The sequence below is a fragment of the Apteryx mantelli genome, chromosome 34, assembly GCF_036417845.1.
Source record: "Apteryx mantelli isolate bAptMan1 chromosome 34, bAptMan1.hap1, whole genome shotgun sequence".
Taxonomy (NCBI): Eukaryota; Metazoa; Chordata; class Aves; order Apterygiformes; family Apterygidae; genus Apteryx; species Apteryx mantelli.
The window spans coordinates 2,240,335-2,258,459 of NC_090011.1; the positions used below are offsets into that span (position 1 = coordinate 2,240,335).

Genomic DNA, 18,125 nt, shown 5'->3' on the forward strand with positions numbered 1-18,125 from the left:
GGGCTCCGCCGCCGGGGCGGAGAGGCGGACGCAGGGAGCCCGCCGCCATCTTGGATGCCGCGGAGACCGAGTCGGCGGTAGGAGAGGGGGAGGGGGCTGCGACCCGAGCGATCCGCGACACTATCGCGATAATCCGCCTGACAGGCAGCGGCAGGGGACCTCGCCCCGGGCCCCGTCGACCACAGGAGCCTCCGGTGAGGACCGGCGGCGCTGGGCGCTACCGGGGCGCCGCGGGGGCCCGGGGAGGGCAGCGGGGGCCGCCGAGGGCCCTGTGGGGGCCGGGGGGGGGGAGGGCTGCCGGGGCCCGTCCGGGGGGGAACCTATAGGAGCTGGGTCTGTCGTTCCTTTGAGATATAGGCGCCCTATAGGGCCCCCGGGGGCTGCTGGGGTCCCGGCGGGAGGAATCCCGGAGGGGAGGGGGGGGTCTATAGGGCTCTATAGGGCACTGGGGGGGAAGGGTCTATAGGGGCCCTAGAGAGGGGAGCCTATAGGGGCGGGTCTATAGGGGTCCTGGAGGAGGAGCCTATAGGAGCCCTGGAGGAGGAACCTATGGGGCGGGTCTATAGGAACCTTGGAGGAGGATTCTATAGAGGCGGGTCTGTAGAGACCGAGGAGAGACTTATGGAGCAGCTCAGTAAAGACTCTGGAAAAGGAACCTATAGAGCCAAGTTTGTAAGGGTCTAGTAGGAGAAAGCTATAGGAAACAGGTTTATAGAGGTTTATAGGGTGCACAGTGAGTTACCATAGGTGTGTAGGTGCTTCGAGGCTGTGTCTAGCAGTGACATGGTATAGGGAGCAGGGGCTGAGGGAGCAGGATCTATAGGTGACGTGGGGGGCTGTGGGGCAGGGGGCTCCATACGTGCCTGGGCAGGGCGGGGGGACACCGGTATAGGGGGCAGACGGCGCGGCAGCAACGGCAGGGAGAGGCGGCAGAGCGGGGCCTGTATAGCGCCGCGAGCGCAGCCGTATGGGGCAGAGCATCTGCGTGGGGATGGGGCTGCTGTGGGGCGGGCGGTTTTTGGGAACCCCACGGGGATTTGGATCTATATATGAGTATTTACATGTAATAAAACTGCGTTTAGAGATTAAGGCATGTTCGGTGCCTATAAGAAAAGCCCCTACAGACAAGATTTCTATAGGGGCCTGAAAGCGGGAGCTGCCGGGGCCTGTCCCGGGCAGGGTCTGCGAGAGGGACCTATAGGGGCTGTGGGATCCGGGCGCCAGGAGGGATGAGGACCGTGCGGGCGCCGCAGCAGGGCTCCCGTGTCCCCGGAGCGGGGGGGCCCCGGCGTCCGGGGGGCTCCTGGCCCCGCTGTGACCCCCCCGTCCCCCGTGTCCCCCCCCCCGCAGCAGCCGCCCCCTGAAGTGATGCCGAGAGCCCCCCGCTAGGCACCAACATGGCAGACAAGAGGAAACTCCAAGGTAAGGGGGGGGCGGGGGGCCGCCCGGACGCCTGGGCCCTCTCCCCGTGCGCGGGAGGGGGATAACGGCGAAAGCGGAGCGAGCCCGGAAGCCTGAGCTGCCTCCCGACGCGGCTTGGGAGGGGAGGGGGGGGCTGCAATTAGCCTAACGAGGCCGGGGGGGGGGCCCGGCTCCGTCCCTCCCGCAGGTGAGATCGATCGGTGCCTGAAGAAGGTCTCCGAGGGCGTGGAGCAGTTCGAGGACATTTGGCAGAAGGTGAGCGGGGGCCCCCCCCGCCCCCCCCCCCCACAGCGCGGGGCTCCCCGGCCCCCCCCACGACCCCCCCTCACCCCGTTTTCCCCCCCCCCCCCCCACAGCTCCACAATGCGGCCAACGCCAACCAGAAGGAGGCGTTGGCCGCATTGTGGAGAGTCGAGGCGCGGGAGGAGGGGAAAACGGAGGTGAGGGGGGGACGTGGGGGGGCGCCGGGGGCCCCCGCGCGTGGCAAGGGGAGGGGGCGGGGGGCGACCCGGGCGTCCGGGCGGATCCGTGGGGGCTGCCTGTCCCCCCCCCCAGGGACCTGCCTGACCCCCCTCGTCCTCCGCAGAGGCTGAGGGACCAGATCAAGACGTGGGTGGCGTCGAACGAGATCAAGGACAAGCGGCAGCTCATCGACAACCGCAAGCTCATCGAGACGGTAATGGGGTGGGGGGGACCCGGGGGGGTGTTTGGGGTGGCGGGGTCCCAGCTCTGACCCCCCCCTTCTCTTTCCTGCCCCCAGCAAATGGAGAGGTTCAAGGTGGTGGAGCGGGAGACGAAGACGAAGGCGTATTCCAAGGAAGGGCTGGGGCTGGCCCAGAAGGTCGACCCGGCCCAGAAGGAGAAGGAGGAGGTCGGCCAGTGGCTGACGGTGAGGAGCCGCAGGGGGGCTCAGGGGGTCCCGCAGGGGGCTCAGGGGGTCCCGCGGGGCCCCCAAACCCGCCCCGTCCCCGCCGCGGGCCGGGCCTGACGCCGCTTCCCTCTCCAGAACACCATCGACACGCTGAACATGCAGGTGGATCAGTTCGAGAGCGAGGTGGAGTCGCTCTCGGTGCAGACGCGGAAGAAGAAAGGCGACAAGGACGTGAGTGGGGCCGGGGGGGGGGTGTGGGGGGCGTCGGAAGGGTCTCCGGGAGCGCTGAGCCCCGCCGCCGCTCTCCCCGCAGAAGCAGGATCGGATCGAGGGGCTGAAGCGGCACATCGAGAAGCACCGGTACCACATCCGCATGCTGGAGACCATCCTGCGCATGCTGGACAACGACTCCATCCTGGTGGACTCCATCCGCAAGATCAAGGACGACGTGGAATACTACGTGGACTCCTCGCAGGACCCCGACTTCGAGGGCAACGAGTTCCTCTACGACGACCTCGACCTAGAAGACATTCGTAAGTGGCCGCCAGGGTCCCACCGCGCGGAGCGTCCGGGCGCTCGCTCCTGTTTTCCGAGCGTTGGGGTTTTTTTTTTCCCCCCACGTTTGCAAGGCTGCCGCCTCGCTGGGGGCCGGCGGGACGCTCGGCGGTGCCCGCAACGGCCCGTCCCCCTGTTCCCCTCCAGCGCAGGCGCTGGTAGCCACCTCCCCGCCCAGCCACAGCCACATGGAGGACGAGATCTTCAACCAGTCGAGCAGCACCCCGACCTCCACCACCTCCAGCTCCCCCATTCCTCCCAGCCCGGCCAACTGCACCACGGTAAGGGCCAGCGGGACGGGATGGGACGGGAGGGGAGGGGAGGCCGGGGCCTCGCCGCGGGGGCCGCGCTCCCCCCGGAGCCGCCGCTGACGCCCCTTCGCCTCCCGCCAGGAGAACTCGGAGGATGACAAGAAGCGAGGGCGCTCCACGGACAGCGAGGTCAGCCAGGTGAGGAGGGGGCCCGGCGCGGCGGAGGCGCCCCGCGTTCCCGTGTCCCCCGCGCCGCCGCCTGACTCTCCGCCGCTCCTTCCTGCAGTCGCCGGCGAAGAACGGTTCCAAGAGCCTCCACAACAACCACCACGCGCCGTCGCCGGCGGTGACGCCCAGCTACCCGCTGGGAGCCGGTTCCGGCGCCTCGGCCTCCCTGGGCAACGGCCCCAACGGGGGGGTCCCGGCCGGCGCCTCGGGGGGCTCCGGCGCCGCCGGGGGCAAGAGCAACCCCGCGGCGGGCCACGCGCCCAGCACCCCCACGCCCTACGCCCAGGCCGTGGCGCCGCCGCCCCCCGCCGCCAGCGCGGCTCAGCCCCGGCCCCCCAGCGCCCAGCAGAACGCCAGCAAGCAGAACGGTGCTACCAGTGAGTGCTGGGGGGGCCCGGCGCCGCGGTTCCCCTCGCCGGGGGTGCGTCCGCGACGGGGGTAGTGGGGGGCCCAAATGCTGGGGTTCCCCTCGCTGGGTGTGCGCCTGGAACGGGGGTACGGGGGGGCCTAAATGCTGGGGTTCCTCTCGCCGACTGTGTGTCTGGGACGGGGGTACGGGGGGGCCTAAATGCTGGGGTTCCCCTTGCCGGCTGTGCGCCCTGGGCAGGGGTATTGGGGGGCCCAACACCGGGGTTCCCCTCGCCGGGTGCCCACCTGGGACGGGGGTACGGGGGATCTGGGGCATCCGGGTGCTCCTGGTTTGAGGAAGACGGAGCAGGCAGCTGCCACCAGGCCGCCTGGGCTCCCTCGGGGCTGGGGGGGGATGCGGGGGGGGGGTCTGTTAATTTTGGGGGCGGCGGGAGCCCCCGGCCCGGCCTGGCCTGGCCCCGCTGAGCCCCGTCTCCGCCCAGGTTACAGCTCGGTGGTGGCCGACAGCTCGTCGGAGCCGGCGCTGAGCGGCAGCTCGCAGCCGCTGCCCAGCCAGCCGGCGAGCCACAGCGCGCCCAGCAGCGCCCCGTGAGTACCGCCGGGCCGGGATGGGGGGGGGCGCGGGACGACCCCCCCCCCGGCTCAGCCGCCCTCTTCCCCCCCCCCCCCCCCCAGGAAGGAGCCCAGCGGGGCGGCGCCGCCCCCCAGCTCCGGCGTGGGCTCCGGCGCCGGCTCCAGCCTCCTGGTGCCGCTGACGGCGAACCCCCCCAGCTCGCCCACGCCCAGCTTCTCCGAGGCCAAGCCGGGGCAGCCGCTCCTCAACGGGCCCCCCCAGTTCAGCTCCACGCCCGAGATCAAGGTGAGGCGGGGGCGAGGGGCTCGGACGCCTGGGCCCTCCCCCGGCGGGGGCGGGGGAGGCTTCCCCGGCACCTGGGTCGGGGCAGGGATTAACGGGAGGGGCCGGGAGGGGCCAGGAGGCTCCGGGAGGGCAGCGCCCGCTTCCCACCCTTCCGCCTCTGCCTCTGCCAGGCCCCGGAGCCCCTCAGCACCTTGAAGTCGATGGCGGAGCGAGCGGCCATCGGCTCCGGCCTCGAGGATCCGGTACCGTCCCTGCACCTCGCCGAACGGGGTAAGGCTGCCGCCGCGTCTCCCCGAAATCCGCCGGGGCTCCCTGAACCCTGCCCTGGCTCGGAGAGCACGCTGGGATGAGGGTGGTCCCAAAACCTGCTCCAACTTGGAGCACGCTGGGATGGTCCTGAGACCCGCCCTGGCTTGGAGCCTGCTGCAGCCGGGGCTCCCCGAATCGCAACAGGGCTCCCTGAAACCTGCCCCAGCTTGGAAGCACGCTGGGATGAGGGTGGTCCCAAAACCCGCTCCAGCTTGGAGCCTGTCCCAGCTGGGGCTCCCCAAAACCTGCCCCGGCTTAGAGTGCGCTGGGAGGAGGGTGGCCCCGAAACCTGCTCCAGCTTGGAGCCTGCCCCAGCCAGGGCTTCCCAAAACCTGCTCCGGCTTGGAGCGCACTGGGATGGTCCAGAAACCTGCTCCGTCTTGGAGCCTGCTCCAGCTGAGGCTCCCCAAAACCTGCTCCAGTTTGGAGCACACTGGGATGGTCCCAGAACCTGCCCTGGTTTGGAGCCTGCTGTAGCTGGAGCTCCCCAAAACCTGCCAGGGCTCCCCAAAACCTGCTGCGGCTTGGAGCACACAGGGATGGTCCCAAAACCTGCTCCAGCTCGGAGCCTCCCCTAGCCAGGGCTCCCCAAAACCTGCTCCGGTTCAGAGCACACCGGGACGGCCCTGAAACCTGCTCCAGCTCGGAGCCTGCCCCAGCCAGGGCTTCCCAAAACCTGCTCCGGCTTGGAGCACATGGGGATGAGGGGGGCTCCGAAACCTGCTCCAGCTCGGAGCCTGCCCTAGCCAGGGCTTCCCAAAACCTGCTCCAGCTTGGAGCACATGGGGATGAGGGGGGCTCCGAAACCTGCTCCAGCTCGGAGCCTGCCCCAGCCGGGGCTTCCCAAAACCTGCCCCGGCTCGGAGCCTGCTGGGATGAGGGTGGCCCCAAAAGCTGCTCTGGCTCGGAGCCCTCCGGAGCGCGGGGGAGCCCCGGCATCGCCCCCCCCGGGCCGCCTCCGACGCTGCCGCCCCGCAGACATGCTGCTGCCGAGCAGCGCGGCGCCGCCGGCCTCGAGCCAGGCGCCGCTGCCGCTCTCGGAAGTGAACATCCCGCTGTCGCTGGGCGTCTGCCCCCTCGGCCCCGTGCCCCTCTCCAAGGAGCAGCTCTACCAGCAGGCCATGGAGGAGGCCGCCTGGCACCACATGCCCCATCCCTCCGACTCGGAGCGCATCCGGTACGCCGGCGGGAGCGGGAGCGGGGCGCCGGGGGGGCGGCGGGGAGGGGAGGGCAGGGGGCCTCGCTGACGCTCTTGCCCCCCTTGCCCCCCCCTTCCCGTGCAGGCAGTACCTGCCCCGGAACCCCTGCCCCACGCCCCCCTACCACCACCAGATGCCCCCCCCGCACTCGGACACGGTGGAGTTCTACCAGCGCCTCTCCACCGAGACGCTCTTCTTCATCTTCTACTACTTGGAGGTAACGGCTACCGCGTCCCTGGGGGGGCCCTGAACCCCAACATCCTCTCTGGGCACGTCCTGACCCCCCCCCGAACCCCTGGGCATGTCCCGGACTCCCTCTGGGGTGTCCTGACCCCCCCCCCGGGTGCTCTGAACCCCTCTGGGCACGTCCTGACCCCCCCCCCCGAACCCCTGGGCATGTCCCGGACTCCCTTTGGGGTGTCCTGACCCCCCCCCCCGGGTGCTCTGAACTCCCCCCCCAGGCATGCCCTAAACCCCCGGGCCTGTCCCAAATCCCTCTGGGGTGCCCTGAAACCCCTGGGGAGGCTCTGGACCATATCGGGTGCCCTGACCCCCCCCCCCCCCCCAGGCATGTCTTATATTTCTCTAGGGGGCCTCCACCCCCCCTGGGTGCTTTGAATCCCCCTGGGGATGCCTCAATCCTCCCTGGGATGCTCTGAACCCCCCCCGGCATGTCTAGAATCCCTCTGGGGTGCCCTGAACCCCCCCCGGCATGTCTTACATTGCTCTGGGGTGCCCCAAACCTCTTTGGGGTGCCCTGAACCCCCCTAGGGTGCTCTAACCTCCCCCAAACATGTCTTATATCCCCCTGGGGTGCCTCAACTCCCCCCTGGGATGCCCCAAGCCCCCCCCCCAGGGTGCTCTGAACCCCCCCGGCATGTCTTAACTTGCTCTGGGGTGCCCCAAACCTCTCTGGGATGCCCTGACCCCCCCCCCGGGGTGCGCTGAGCCCCCCTGCCCCGTCCCGCTGGTGCCCTGCCCCTGCCGCGTTTGCCCCCCCGGGGGCCGCTGTGCCCCCCCCCGGGCTGACGCGGCGTGCGCGCGCAGGGCACCAAGGCGCAGTACCTGGCGGCCAAGGCGCTGAAGAAGCAGTCGTGGCGCTTCCACACCAAGTACATGATGTGGTTCCAGCGCCACGAGGAGCCCAAGACCATCACCGACGAGTTCGAGCAGGTGAGGGCCGCGGGGGGGCCCCCGCCGGGCGCTGCCCCCGCCCCGGGGCCCCCCCGCTGATGCCCCCCCCCCTTTCACCCTGCCCAGGGCACCTATATCTACTTTGACTACGAGAAGTGGGGCCAGCGGAAGAAGGAGGGCTTCACCTTCGAGTACCGCTACCTCGAGGACCGCGACCTGCAGTGACGGGGGCAGCGCCGGGCCCTGATTCCTTCCCCCCCCACCCCCCAAAACCGGGGTGGGGGGGGGCCGGGGGCAGCCCGGGGTTCCCTCCCCTCCCCTGCCCCCCCTGCATGCAATTCCCGGGGGGCGCCGGGGCCCCGGGGCCGTGGGGTTAGACCCGAAAAAAAAAAAGCCGTTAAAAACCAGCAGAGTCGTTTAACCCCCCCCCTTCCTCCCCCCCCCCCCCCAATCCCAGCTGGGCTGAGCATTTGGGGGGGGGGCCCTGCCCCGGCACCCCCCAAACCCCGGGCCCCCGGCCAGCGTCTCCCGCCCCCATCCTGGGGGTGGCACGGAGGGGGAGGGGGGGTCCCTGGGGGCAGATGGGGGGGTTGGAAAGTCGCTTCCTGCCCCATTCACCCCCCTCAGCTGCTCCCCGCCCTCCTCCCCCCCCTCCCGCGCTGGCGGTTTAAGATATTTTTCGTAAACCTATTTTCATTTTGGAAAATATTTATGAATAAATAGTTTTATATGGACGGGGTTGTCTCGTGGGGGGGGGGGGCTCAGCCCATCCTTCCCCCCCTTTCCCCCCCCCCCTTGGCACTGAGCTGCTCCGGTCCCGATACAGCATCTCCCCCCCCCCCTTGGTTTACGGGATGGTTCGTTGCAAGGCTCGAGGGACCCAGGAGTCCTGCAGCCCAGTTCTGGGGGGTCCGGGGGGGGGGTTCAGCGGGGTTTGGGGGGCCCCCGGCGCTGCCGGGCCAGGTGGGGGTTGAACTGGGAGTTGTAGGGCCGCGTGCGGTCGTCGGCCGGGGGGGTGGCGGCGGCGGCGGGCGGCTCCCGGGGCCCCGCCAGCAGCGCCCGCGTCCTGGCCCGCTCGGCCTCTTCCCGCTGCAGCCGCTCCCGGCGCAGCTCCTCCAGCGACGGCGGCCTGCGGGACGAGGGCGGCAGCTGCCACCGGAGCCCCCGCGGCGCCACGGGGGCCCCTGCTCCGGGGGCACGAAGGGAGGAGATGCCCCGGCTCCTGGGGCAGTTGTGACCCCCCTACTCGGGCAGAAAGGGAAGAGACGCCCTTGTCCCTGCCCCAAAAGGCTCTAGGGGGGCAGTTGTAACCCGCTATGGGGGCAGCAGATGGGCAGATGCCCCCACTCTTTGCCCCAGCAGGTTCCGGGGGCAGTTGTGACCCCCTACCCGGGGCAGAAAGCGAAGACGTGCCCTTGTACCTGCCCCGAAAGGCTCCAGGGGGGCAGTTGTGACCCGCTATGGGGGCAGGAGCACAGGAGATGCCCCCATTCCCTGCCCCAGCTGGCTTTGGGGGCAGTTGTTACCCCCTCCCTGGGGCAGAAGGGGAGGAAATGCCCCGGTCCCTGCCCCAGCCAGCCCCCGGGGGCAGTTGTGACCCGCTCTGGGGGGCAGGAAGGGGGGGAGATGCCCCAGCTGTGGGGGGGGGGGGGCCGCTGCGGTGGGAATTGCTGGGAGCAGGTGCCGGCTCACCCTGCCGCCCGGCTCTCGGGCCGCCGCTCCCGCTGCCGCCGCTGCTCCCGCTCCCGGCGCGCTCCCTTCTTCCGCAACTGCTTCTCCATCTCCCGCAGCGGGTCCAGCTTCGCTTTCTGGCCCTCGTCGCGCTCCGCCACCTCCGCCGCCGCCGCCTCGGGCGCCCGCTGGTACCAGGGCGGGCAGGTCTGGGCCTCGGCCGCGCTCTGGCCCAGGTAGGTCAGCAGCCCCAGGGCCTGTTCCCGGCGCTCCTGGGGGGGGGGACGAGAGGCAGCGTCGGGGGGCGGCGGAGGGAGGGTGGCTGCCTGCCTCCCTCACCCCCGGCCGCCGCCACCCCGGGGTCCTTCCTCACCTGCTCCTGCCGCTTCTCCTCCTCGTGCTCCTTGTTGGGGGCCGGGGTCCCGCCGGCCTCGGCCGGGCTGGGGAAGAGCTCGAGGTGGCCGGGGCCGCCGGGGACCAGGGCGGTGCAGTCTGGGGGGCCGGGCCCCCCTCGCGCCTTCTTCCGCAGCAGCTGGGTCCGGGCCTGCGGGACGCGGTGCGGCTGAGAACCCCCCGCTTTCGACGCAGGGAGGTGTTTTGCCCCCCGTTTTAAAATGGTTTGGCCCATTCCCCCCCTGCCCCGGTGGAAATAGATTGATCAACCTCCCCCCCTCCCGGGAATGGTTTGATCCCCCCCCTCCAGGGAATGGCTTGACCCATTCCCCCTTAGAGAATGGTTTGATCCAACATCCCCCATCAAGGAATGGTTTGATCCAACCCCTCCCCAGGGAATGGGCTGATCCAACCCCCCCCAAAGGGAATGGTTCGACCCAACCCCCCAAAGGAATGGTTTAATCCAACCCCCTCCACCCGGGAATGGTTTGATCCACCCCAAGGGAATGGTTTGATCCGCCCCGCCCCCCGCACGTGCGCGATGGTCGGGTCCAGCCCCGCCCCCACGTCACGTGGGCGCAGGGCGGGAAAGGCGCCCGCGGCAGCACTGCGCAGGCGCGGCGCGCGCACGGCCGTTAGAGCAGCAGCGCGCATGCTCATCCGCCCCCCCCCACACACACACAGCCGCGCATGCGCGGTGCACTCGCCTCCTGCTCCGCCAGCAGCGCCCGGGCCTCCCGTTTCCGCCGCTCGGCCTCGGCCTCGGCCTCGTCGCGCCGCACCCGGGCCACATTGTCCTTGTTCCGCACGTGCCACGACTTCTTCGGCAGGATGTTCATGGCCGCCGCCGCCGCGCCGCTCGCCTCGCCGCGCCTTCCGCGACGCGGCCTCCCCGCCTGCCCGCAGCGCGCGCTGCCATTGGCCAGCGCAGGCCCGGCCCGCGCCGCCTGATTGGCTGGAGGAGGCTGGCCGGGCCGCGCGGGTCATGCTGGGAGATGTAGTCATCCGCCCGCGTGCCCCCCCCCCCCCGCGGCATGCTGGGAGCTGTAGGCTTTCCGGGCCGCCATGTTGCGCTCTGTGGTGAGGCGGGAGCGGCTCGACGGAGGCGGCTCGGCGGGGGCGGTGCTGCCCCGGGGGGGCTCCGGGCCCGGTTTAACCCCCCTCTTCCCGGCCCCAGGGCCTCGAGCTCGGCCTGGCCTCGCCCCCCACCCCCTTCTCGGCCTCGTTCCCCCTCTTCCCGGCCTCGCCCCCCCATCCCGGCCTCGGCCCCCCATCCCCAACGTCGGCGCCACCAACACGGAGCCGCTGGGATCACTCGAGCGCTTTATTGAGCTCAGTTTCCTTCCCCTCCGTTCCAGCCTGCGGCCCCCCGGACGCCTGGTCCCCCAAAGCCTCCCTTTAAAAAGCACAGCCCCCCCCGGCACCCCAAAAGCTCCCCATTTCCCCCCAGGTGCGTATGCCCCCCCCCCCGGTATTGCTCCCTGGACACCTGGGTCCCTGCACTTGGGTTGCACCTGCAGCCCTGTTGCCCCAGCTCTTCCCGGCTGCCTGGGTCCCTTGGGGGGGGATTTAGGGGTGTCCCCCCCCCCCAAGTATCACTGCCCCCCGCCCAGCTTCACCCGGCTGCGGATCCCTGGATTCTCCCGGACGCCTGGGTCTTCCTGGATGGGTTCACCCTCCTCCTCCTCACGCCCCCGGACACCTGGGCCCCCCCGGATGCCTGGGTCCCCCTGGATGGGTTCACCCTCCTCCTGCTGCCCCCGGACGCCTGGGTCCCCCCGCTGCCCGGTGCCGCCCAGCTCCTCCCGGCTGGGGTCACCATCCCCCCCCCGGTCCCCCGGGGCGGCTTTGCGGCCGGGGTCCCCCGGGTCCCCCGGGCCGGGGCCCAGCAGGGCGGCGAGGGCCAGCAGCAGCAGCGGCAGCAGGTGGAGGCAGTAGTAGACGGAGGCCCAGTAGCGCAGCGTGTCGCCGGCGCCCAGCAGCACGAAGCCCATGCACAGGTAGTCGTAGGCGCGCATCTTGAGGAACCAGTGGGGGCCGCGGGCCAGGGCGCGGGCGCGGGGGCCCAGGCGCCCCCGCAGCGCCCGCTCCGCCGCCCCCTCGGCCGCCAGCCACAGCGGCACGCTCAGGAAGCTCAGGTAGTAGCCGGGGTGCAGCCCGTGCCAGTAGGCCGAGACCAGCATGGTCCAGGCGCTCCTGCGGGGGGGGGACGGCGATGGGGGGGTGGGGGTGGCGCAGGACGCCGGGGGCCGCTGCCCCCTGTTCTGCACCCGCAGCCCTTCGGCCCTGCTCCGCCCTGGATTTAGCGGCTGGGGGGGGCCTCCCTCCCTTTTCCTCCCTCCCTTTTCCTTCCTCCCTCCCTTTTCCTCCCTCCCTTTTCCTTCCTCCCTCCCTTTTTCTCTCTCCCTTTTCCTCTTTCTCTCCCTTTTCCTCTCTCCCTTTTCCTCCCTCTCTCCCTTTTCCTCCCTCCCTTTTCCTCCCTCCCTCCCTTTTTCTCTCTCCCTTTTCCTCCCTCTCTCCCTTTTCCTCTCTCCCTTTTCCTCCCTCTCTCCCTTTTCCTCCCTCCTTCCCTTTTCCTCCCTCCCTTTTCCTGTCTTCCTCTCTTCTCCTTTTCCTTCCTGTTTCCTTCTCTTCTTTCCTCTTTCCTTCCCTTTTCCTTTCTCCCTCCCCTTTTCCTTTTCTTTCTTTTTCCTCCTTCCCTTTTTCCTCTCTCCCTTTTTTCTCCCTCTCTTTTCCTTTCTTTTTCTTTCTCTCTTTTCCTTCCTCCCTTTTTTCTTTTGTCCCTTTTTCTTCTTTAGTTTCTCCTTTCCTTTTCCTTTCTCCCTCTTTCTTCTCTCTCCATTTTCTCTTCCCCTTTTCCTTCCTTCTCTCCCTTTTTCTCTCTCCCTCCCTTTTCCTCTCCCCTTTTTCTTTCCCCCCTTTTTGTCCCCCCCCAATCTCCCCTTTTCCTCCCCCCTCTTCCCCCCCCTCTTTCCTCCTCCCGCCCTCGCCGCCGCGGGCGGTACCGCAGGGCGGGGGGGTGCCGGGGCGCCCGCCGGTGCACGTAGTGCGCCAGCCACCACTGCACCGTCATGTTCCAGTGCTTCATGCCGTCGCGGAAGCGCACGCAGAAGTCGGTGCCCACCGGGTCGATGTTGCGGATGGTCTCGTAGTCGTACTGCTCCGCCGGCACCTCGTCCGCCCTGCGGCCCCGCGACCGTCGCTGCGGCGTCTGGGCGCCCGGAGCCCCCCCCACGCCCCCCAGGTAACCCCCGCTGTGCCCCACTCCCTCCCCCGGATCCCCCCGGGACCCAGGCGCCCCCAATTCCCCCCTCCCAGACCCACAGACCCACCGGGACCCAGGCGCCCCCAATTCCCCCCTCCCAGACCCACAGACCCCCAGGGACCCAGGTGTCCGGGGCCCCCAATTCCCCCCCTCCCAGACCCACAGACCCCCCCAGGGACCCAGGTGTCCGGGGGCCCCCAATTCCCCCCCCCCCAGACCCACAGCCCCCAAGGGACCCAGGCGTCTGGTTGCCACCCCCCCCCCCAGGAGGGGCCCAGGCGTCCGGGTGCCCCACTCCCACCCCCCACAAACCCCCAGGGGCCCAGGTGTCCGGGTGCCCCCCACTCCCGCCCCCCTCAGACCCACAGTCCCCAGGGACCCAGGCGTCCGGGGGCCCCCAATTCCCACCCCCCTCAGACCCACAGCCCCCAGGGACCCAGGCGTCCGGTTGCCGCCCCCAGGAGGGGCCCAGGCGTCCGGGTGCCCCATTCCCACCCCCCACAGTCCCACAGACCCCCAGGGGCCCAGGTGTCCGGGTGCCCCCCACTCCCGCCCCCCTCAGACCCACAGTCCCCAGGGACCCAGGCGTCCGGTTGCCGCCCCCAGGAGGGGCCCAGGCGTCCGGGTGCCCCATTCCCACCCCCCTCAGACCCACAGCCCCCAGGGACCCAGGCGTCCGGTTGCCGCCCCCAGGAGGGGCCCAGGTGTCCGGGTGCCCCCCACTCCCGCCCCCCTCAGACCCACAGCCCCCAGGGACCCAGGCGTCCGGTTGCCGCCCCCAGGAGGGGCCCAGGCGTCCGGGTGCCCCATTCCCACCCCCCACAGTCCCACAGCCCCAAGGGACCCAGGCGTCCGGTTGCCCCCTCCTCCCCCCGCCCCCGGGAGGGGCCCCGGCGTCCGGTTGCCCCCCATTCCCACACCCCGGGAGGGGCCCCGGCGCCCGGGCACCTGCGGGGGCGGCGGTAGGGGGCGGAGGGCCCCATGCCGGGGCGGGGGCGGGCGGCGGGCGGGTAGGCACCGAAGGCGGCGGCGAGGCAGGCGGCCTCGGCGCCCAGCCAGGCCACGTAGAAGCGCATGCGGAAGGCGAAGAAGACGGGCGCCATGTAGAAGAGGCGCAGCGGCAGCGGGCGGGCGCCGAACGCCGGGCTCCGCACGGCGCCCAGCGGGAAGAGCCGCGCCGCCGCCTCGCCCAGCGCCCCCAGCGCCGGCGCCGCCCGCACCCGCCCCAGCACCCGCCGCCACGACGCCGCCGGCACCGGCCCCCGCACCCAGTCCCGGTGCGTCCCGAAGCGGTAGAAGGGGCCTGCCGGGAGCGGCGGCAACGCGGTCGGCTCGGGAGCGACCCGGGCGCCCGGCAGCCTCAGCCCCGCCATGGAGGGGCCCAGGCGTCCGGGAGGGACCCATGCCACCCCCGAGGGACCCAGGCGTCCAGGGGATTCCTACACCACCCCGGAGGGACCCAGGCGTCCGGGAGCCTCAGCCCCACCACAAAGGGACCCAGGCGTCCGGGGCTCCACCATGCCCCCACCCTTACTGCCCCCAGAGGACCCAGGCATCCTGGGAGGGGCCCAGGTGTCCAGGGAGGGGCCCAGGTATCCGGGAGGGGCCCAGGCATCCGGGTAGGGGCCCAGGTGTCCGGGAGGGGCCCAGGCATCCTGGGAGGGGCCCAGGTGTCCGGGAGGGGCCCAGGTGTCCCAGGAGGGGCCCAGGCGTCCCAGGAGGGGCCCACGTGTCTGGGAGGGGCCCAGGTGTCCCAGGAGGGACCCAGGTGTCTGGGAGGGACCCAGGTGTCCGGGAAGGGGCCCAGGCGTCCCAGGAGGGGCCCACGTGTCTGGGAGGGACCCAGGTGTCCGGGAGGGACCCAGGTGTCTGGGAGGGGCCCAGGTGTCCCAGGAGGGGCCCAGGTGTCCCAGGAGGGGCCCAGGCGTCCGGGAGGGGCCCAGGTGTCCAGGGAGGGGCCCAGGTGTCCGGGAGGGGCCCTGGTGTCTGGGAGGGGCCCAGGTGTCCGGGAGGGGCCCAGGCATCTGGGGAGGGGCCCAGGTGTCCCGGGAGGGGCCCAGGCGTCCGGGAGGGGCCCTGGTGTCTGGGAGGGACCCAGGTGTCCGGGAGGGGCCCAGGCATCTGGGGAGGGGCCCAGGTGTCCCGGGAGGGGCCCAGGTGTCCGGGAGGGGCCCTGGTGTCTGGGAGGGACCCAGGTGTCTGGGAGGGGCCCAGGTGTCTGGGAGGGACCCAGGTGTCCATGAGGGACCCAGGTGTCCAGGAGGGGCCCAGGTGTCCGGGAAGGGACCCAGGTGTCTGGGAGGGGCCCAGGTGTCCGGGAGGGGCCCTGGTGTCTGGGAGGGACCCAGGTGTCCGGGAGGGGCCCAGGCATCTGGGGAGGGGCCCAGGTGTCCCGGGAGGGGCCCAGGCGTCCGGGCGCACCTGTCAGCAGCCCCAGGTAGCAGTAGCTGTAGCACAGGATCTCCAGCAGCCCCGGACAGGCCTCGAGGGAGCCAATGGGGGGCTCCGGCCGGCCCGATGTCACTTCCTGCGGCGGGGGCGGCGCCTCGCTCAGCTCCTGCACGTCACTGGCCAGGCTCACCATCTGGGGGGGCGGGGCCAAGCGGGGTGAGTCCTGCTGGCCCCACCCCTTATCGCAGCTGCACCCTTGCTAGCCCCGCCCCAAGCAAACCAGCCCTGCCCCCTGCCTGTTGGCCACACCCCCAGCCACACCCATTCCCATGGCCCTGCCCCCAACATGGCCTCCCCCCGCTGGCCCCACCCCCAGGGCCTGCTGGCCCCTCCCCCAGGGCCCCACCCTGCCCCAGGGCCTCCCCCTCCCCATGCCCCCAGCCTGGTTACTGCCCCCCCCCCCCCGAGCTGCCCCGCTGCCCCCAGCCCCCCCGATGCCCCTGGCGCCCCCCCCCCAGATCCCCCCAATGCCCCTGCCCCTCCCCAATGCCCCTGGCTCCCCTTGATGCCCCTCTCCCCCCCCCCCACAAGCTCGTGCCCCCCCCCGATGTCCCTGTCCCCCTGATGTCCCCCCCCCCCCAGACGCCCCCCCACCTTGAGGGTGAGCAGCAGCTGCAGGGCGTTGGCGTAGGGCGGCGGCTCCGGCAGCCCCCAGGCCGCGGCCGTGCGGAAGAGCAGCAGGTACCCGAAGGTCCAGGCCATGGCGGCCGCCCTGCACCGCCTGGGGGGGGGGGGGAGAAATGGGACACTGCCCACAATGCACTGGGGCAATGGGACCAATCCCACAATGCAGCGGGGCACCCACTGGTGCCAACCTACTGTGTGCGGGGGGGGGGGGGACCAATCCCACCATGCACTGGGGCACCTGCCCACACCGCCCCCAAAATGCACTGGGGCACCTAAAGCAATCCCATGATGCACCAGGGCAACTGAACCACTCCCACCATGCACTGGGGCACCCGCTCATGCCAACCCATGATGCACCAGGGTGACCAAACTGATCCCATGATGCACTGGGGCAGCCAAAGCAATCCCACCATGCACTGGGGCACCCACTCATGCCAACCCACAATGCACTGGGGCACCTAAAGCAATCCCATGATGCACCAGGGCAACTGAACCACTCCCACCATGCACTGGGGCACCCGCTCATGCCAACCCACAATGCACTGCGGTGGCCAAACTGATCCCATGATGCACTGGGGCAGCCAAAGCAATCCCACCATGCACTGGGGCACCCATTCATGCCAACCCACAATGCACTGGGGCACCTAAAGCAATCCCATGATGCACTGGGGTGACCAAACCAATCCCACAATGCAGTGGGGTGCCCCAGCTAGGCCCATGATGCACTGGGGGGGAACCAAGCCAATCCCATAGTGCACTGGGGCACCTGTTCTCACCAAGCCACAGTGCACTGGGGCATCCTAACCAATCCCACAATGCACTGGGGCATCTGAACCATCCCAGAATGCACTGGGGCACCCTAAGCAATTCCAGAATACACTGGGGCACCCCCTGCCCTGCATTCCCCCCCCTCCAATCCCACAATGCCCTGCAGGCAGCACTCATGCCAACTCCCAGAGTGCATTGCGCCATCCCCACGCCTCCCCCGCCCCCCAGGAACTCCCATAATGCCTCACTGCCCCCCCCAACTTCCCATATGGCTTCCACCAGCCCCCCCCGTTCCCCCCCCCCCCCATCCGGGCCATGGCGCAATAACGAGCCTGGCCGGCTTGACGAGCCCTGAACCCCCCCCTTGACCCACAGGAGGGGACCCCAGTGTCCGAGCGCGGAGCCAGGCGCCCCCCCGGGGCCCAGGTGTCCCCCCCCCCCCCCGTTGGGGGCCCAGGCGTCCGGCGCACCTGGGGGCGAGGTGCAGCAGGACCCAGGTGCCCAGCACGGTGAGCAGCGAGTGCAGCACGTGGGGGCCGCAGGTGACCAGCGCCAGGACCAGCCCCGCCGCCGCCCCCCCCAGCTGCCGGGCCCGGGGGCCTGGGGAGGTAAATTGGGGGGGGGGGGGGTTTAGCACTTGGGGGGGGGGGCATGATCCCCAACCTGCCCCCCCCCCAAAACCCCTCACTGCCCCATGGCAGCCCCAGACCCCCCAAGGGGCTCAAGAACCCCCTAAGACCCCCCCATACTGCCCCATAGCGTGACCCTTCCCTCGTTATTACCCTCCCAGATACCCCCGTGACCCCAATATTGCCCCATAGCATGATTCTCTCCTCATTATTGCCCCCAAATACCCCCACAGCCCCCTATATCACCCCATAGCATGAACCTCTCCTCATTATTTCTCTCCAGATACCCCCCTATAGCTTCCCATACTGCCCCATAGCATGTGCCCCCCCATTTTACCCCCCAGATACCCCCCACATACTGCCCCATAACATGATCATGCCCTCATTATTGCCCCCCAGATACCCCCGTGACCCCCATATTGCCCCATAGCGTGACCCTCCCCTCATTATTTCTCTCCAGGTGCCCCCTATAGCCCCTATACTGCCCCATAGCATGCGCCCCCCCCCATTATTACTCCTGATCCCCCCATAGCCCTACATATTGCCCTGTAGCATGATTTTTCCTTCATTATTGCCCCCCAGATTCCCCATATATTGCCTGTAGCATTAGCCCCCCCCCTTTATTGCCCCCCCAGATAGCCCCCCCACAGTCCCACAGCATGAGCCCCCCCCACAACTGCCCCACATATTGCCCCACAGCATAAGCCCTGCCCGTTATTGCCCTCCCAGATATTCCCACCCCCCGTAGCCCCACATTTTGCCCCATAGCATCCCCCCCATCAATTGCCCCACATATTGCCCCCCCCCCCTTCCAGCCCCGCTCACCGCGGCCCTTGAAGGCGAAGCCGAGCGGGATGGAGCCCAGCAGCACGGCCAGGTACGTGAGCTCCTCCGGGGTCATGGCGCCGCCGGACGCCTGGGCCCTCCCCACGGGGGGGTCCCGGACGCCTGGGTCCCCTGCAGCGGCCTGGGGGGGGGTCACCGGGGTCCCGGACGCCTGGGTCCCCCCCCGGCAGCGCGCACCCGGCAGCGGCAGCGGCGCTTTGGTGCCTGCGGGGGAGGAGTGGGCCCTGGGCGGGGCTTTGCCTCCGAGGGGGCGGAGCTACAACGAAACCCCGCCCATC

At 70.3% G+C, this 18,125-nt stretch overlaps 3 protein-coding genes and 1 long non-coding RNA gene across 4 annotated transcripts; 2 read left to right on the forward strand and 2 right to left on the reverse strand.

The window, feature by feature from the left end:
- Positions 1–36: 36 nt before the first annotated feature.
- CNOT3 (CCR4-NOT transcription complex subunit 3) lies at positions 37–7,931 on the forward strand. The gene is made up of 18 exons (XM_067314323.1): positions 37–194; positions 1,351–1,422; positions 1,610–1,677; positions 1,779–1,813; positions 1,978–2,098; positions 2,183–2,311; positions 2,429–2,524; positions 2,607–2,826; positions 2,996–3,129; positions 3,241–3,297; positions 3,386–3,704; positions 4,179–4,284; positions 4,372–4,555; positions 4,726–4,825; positions 5,843–6,041; positions 6,148–6,280; positions 7,111–7,236; positions 7,324–7,931. The coding sequence occupies exons 2-18, from the start codon at positions 1,398–1,400 to the stop codon at positions 7,420–7,422; spliced, it is 2,151 nt and encodes a 716-aa protein (XP_067170424.1). The 5' UTR covers positions 37–194; positions 1,351–1,397; the 3' UTR covers positions 7,423–7,931.
- A 123-nt stretch (positions 7,932–8,054) lies between these two features.
- Positions 8,055–10,157, reverse strand: LENG1 (leukocyte receptor cluster member 1). Its single transcript, XM_067314305.1, has 4 exons — positions 9,969–10,157; positions 9,242–9,412; positions 8,890–9,140; positions 8,055–8,326 (listed from the first exon to the last, which is right to left on the reverse strand). Exons 1-4 carry the CDS (start codon positions 10,098–10,100, stop codon positions 8,122–8,124), a joined length of 759 nt encoding a protein of 252 aa, XP_067170406.1. The 5' UTR covers positions 10,101–10,157; the 3' UTR covers positions 8,055–8,121.
- Positions 10,158–10,571: 414 nt separating this feature from the next.
- Positions 10,572–18,089, reverse strand: MBOAT7 (membrane bound O-acyltransferase domain containing 7). Its single transcript, XM_067314375.1, has 7 exons — positions 17,827–18,089; positions 16,843–16,972; positions 15,572–15,698; positions 14,948–15,110; positions 13,475–13,829; positions 12,267–12,443; positions 10,572–11,457 (listed from the first exon to the last, which is right to left on the reverse strand). The coding sequence occupies exons 1-7, from the start codon at positions 17,900–17,902 to the stop codon at positions 10,857–10,859; spliced, it is 1,629 nt and encodes a 542-aa protein (XP_067170476.1). The 5' UTR covers positions 17,903–18,089; the 3' UTR covers positions 10,572–10,856.
- On the forward strand, positions 14,368–14,987 carry LOC136994935 (uncharacterized). The gene is made up of 3 exons (XR_010886706.1): positions 14,368–14,527; positions 14,587–14,643; positions 14,914–14,987. It is a non-coding gene; the product is annotated as an uncharacterized lncRNA (long non-coding RNA).
- Positions 18,090–18,125: the final 36 nt, after the last annotated feature.

Coding starts and splice junctions, on each gene's coding strand:
- LENG1 (XM_067314305.1), bottom strand. CDS start 10,100: ATGAACATCCTGCCGAAGAAGTCGTGGCACGTGCGGAACAAGGACAAT. Junction 9,141..9,241: donor AGGAGAAGCGGCAGGAGCAG/GTGAGGAAGGAC, acceptor CCCCCCCCCCAG/GAGCGCCGGGAACAGGCCCT. Junction 8,327..8,889: donor CCCGAGAGCCGGGCGGCAGG/GTGAGCCGGCAC, acceptor CTCGTCCCGCAG/GCCGCCGTCGCTGGAGGAGC.
- CNOT3 (XM_067314323.1), top strand. CDS start 1,398: ATGGCAGACAAGAGGAAACTCCAAG. Junction 3,705..4,178: donor CAAGCAGAACGGTGCTACCA/GTGAGTGCTGGG, acceptor GTCTCCGCCCAG/GTTACAGCTCGGTGGTGGCC. Junction 7,237..7,323: donor TCACCGACGAGTTCGAGCAG/GTGAGGGCCGCG, acceptor CACCCTGCCCAG/GGCACCTATATCTACTTTGA.
- MBOAT7 (XM_067314375.1), bottom strand. CDS start 17,902: ATGACCCCGGAGGAGCTCACGTACCTGGCCGTGCTGCTGGGCTCCATC. Junction 16,973..17,826: donor CTTCGCCTTCAAGGGCCGCG/GTGAGCGGGGCT, acceptor TTACCTCCCCAG/GCCCCCGGGCCCGGCAGCTG. Junction 15,111..15,571: donor AGCTGCTGCTCACCCTCAAG/GTGGGGGGGCGT, acceptor CCGCCCCCCCAG/ATGGTGAGCCTGGCCAGTGA.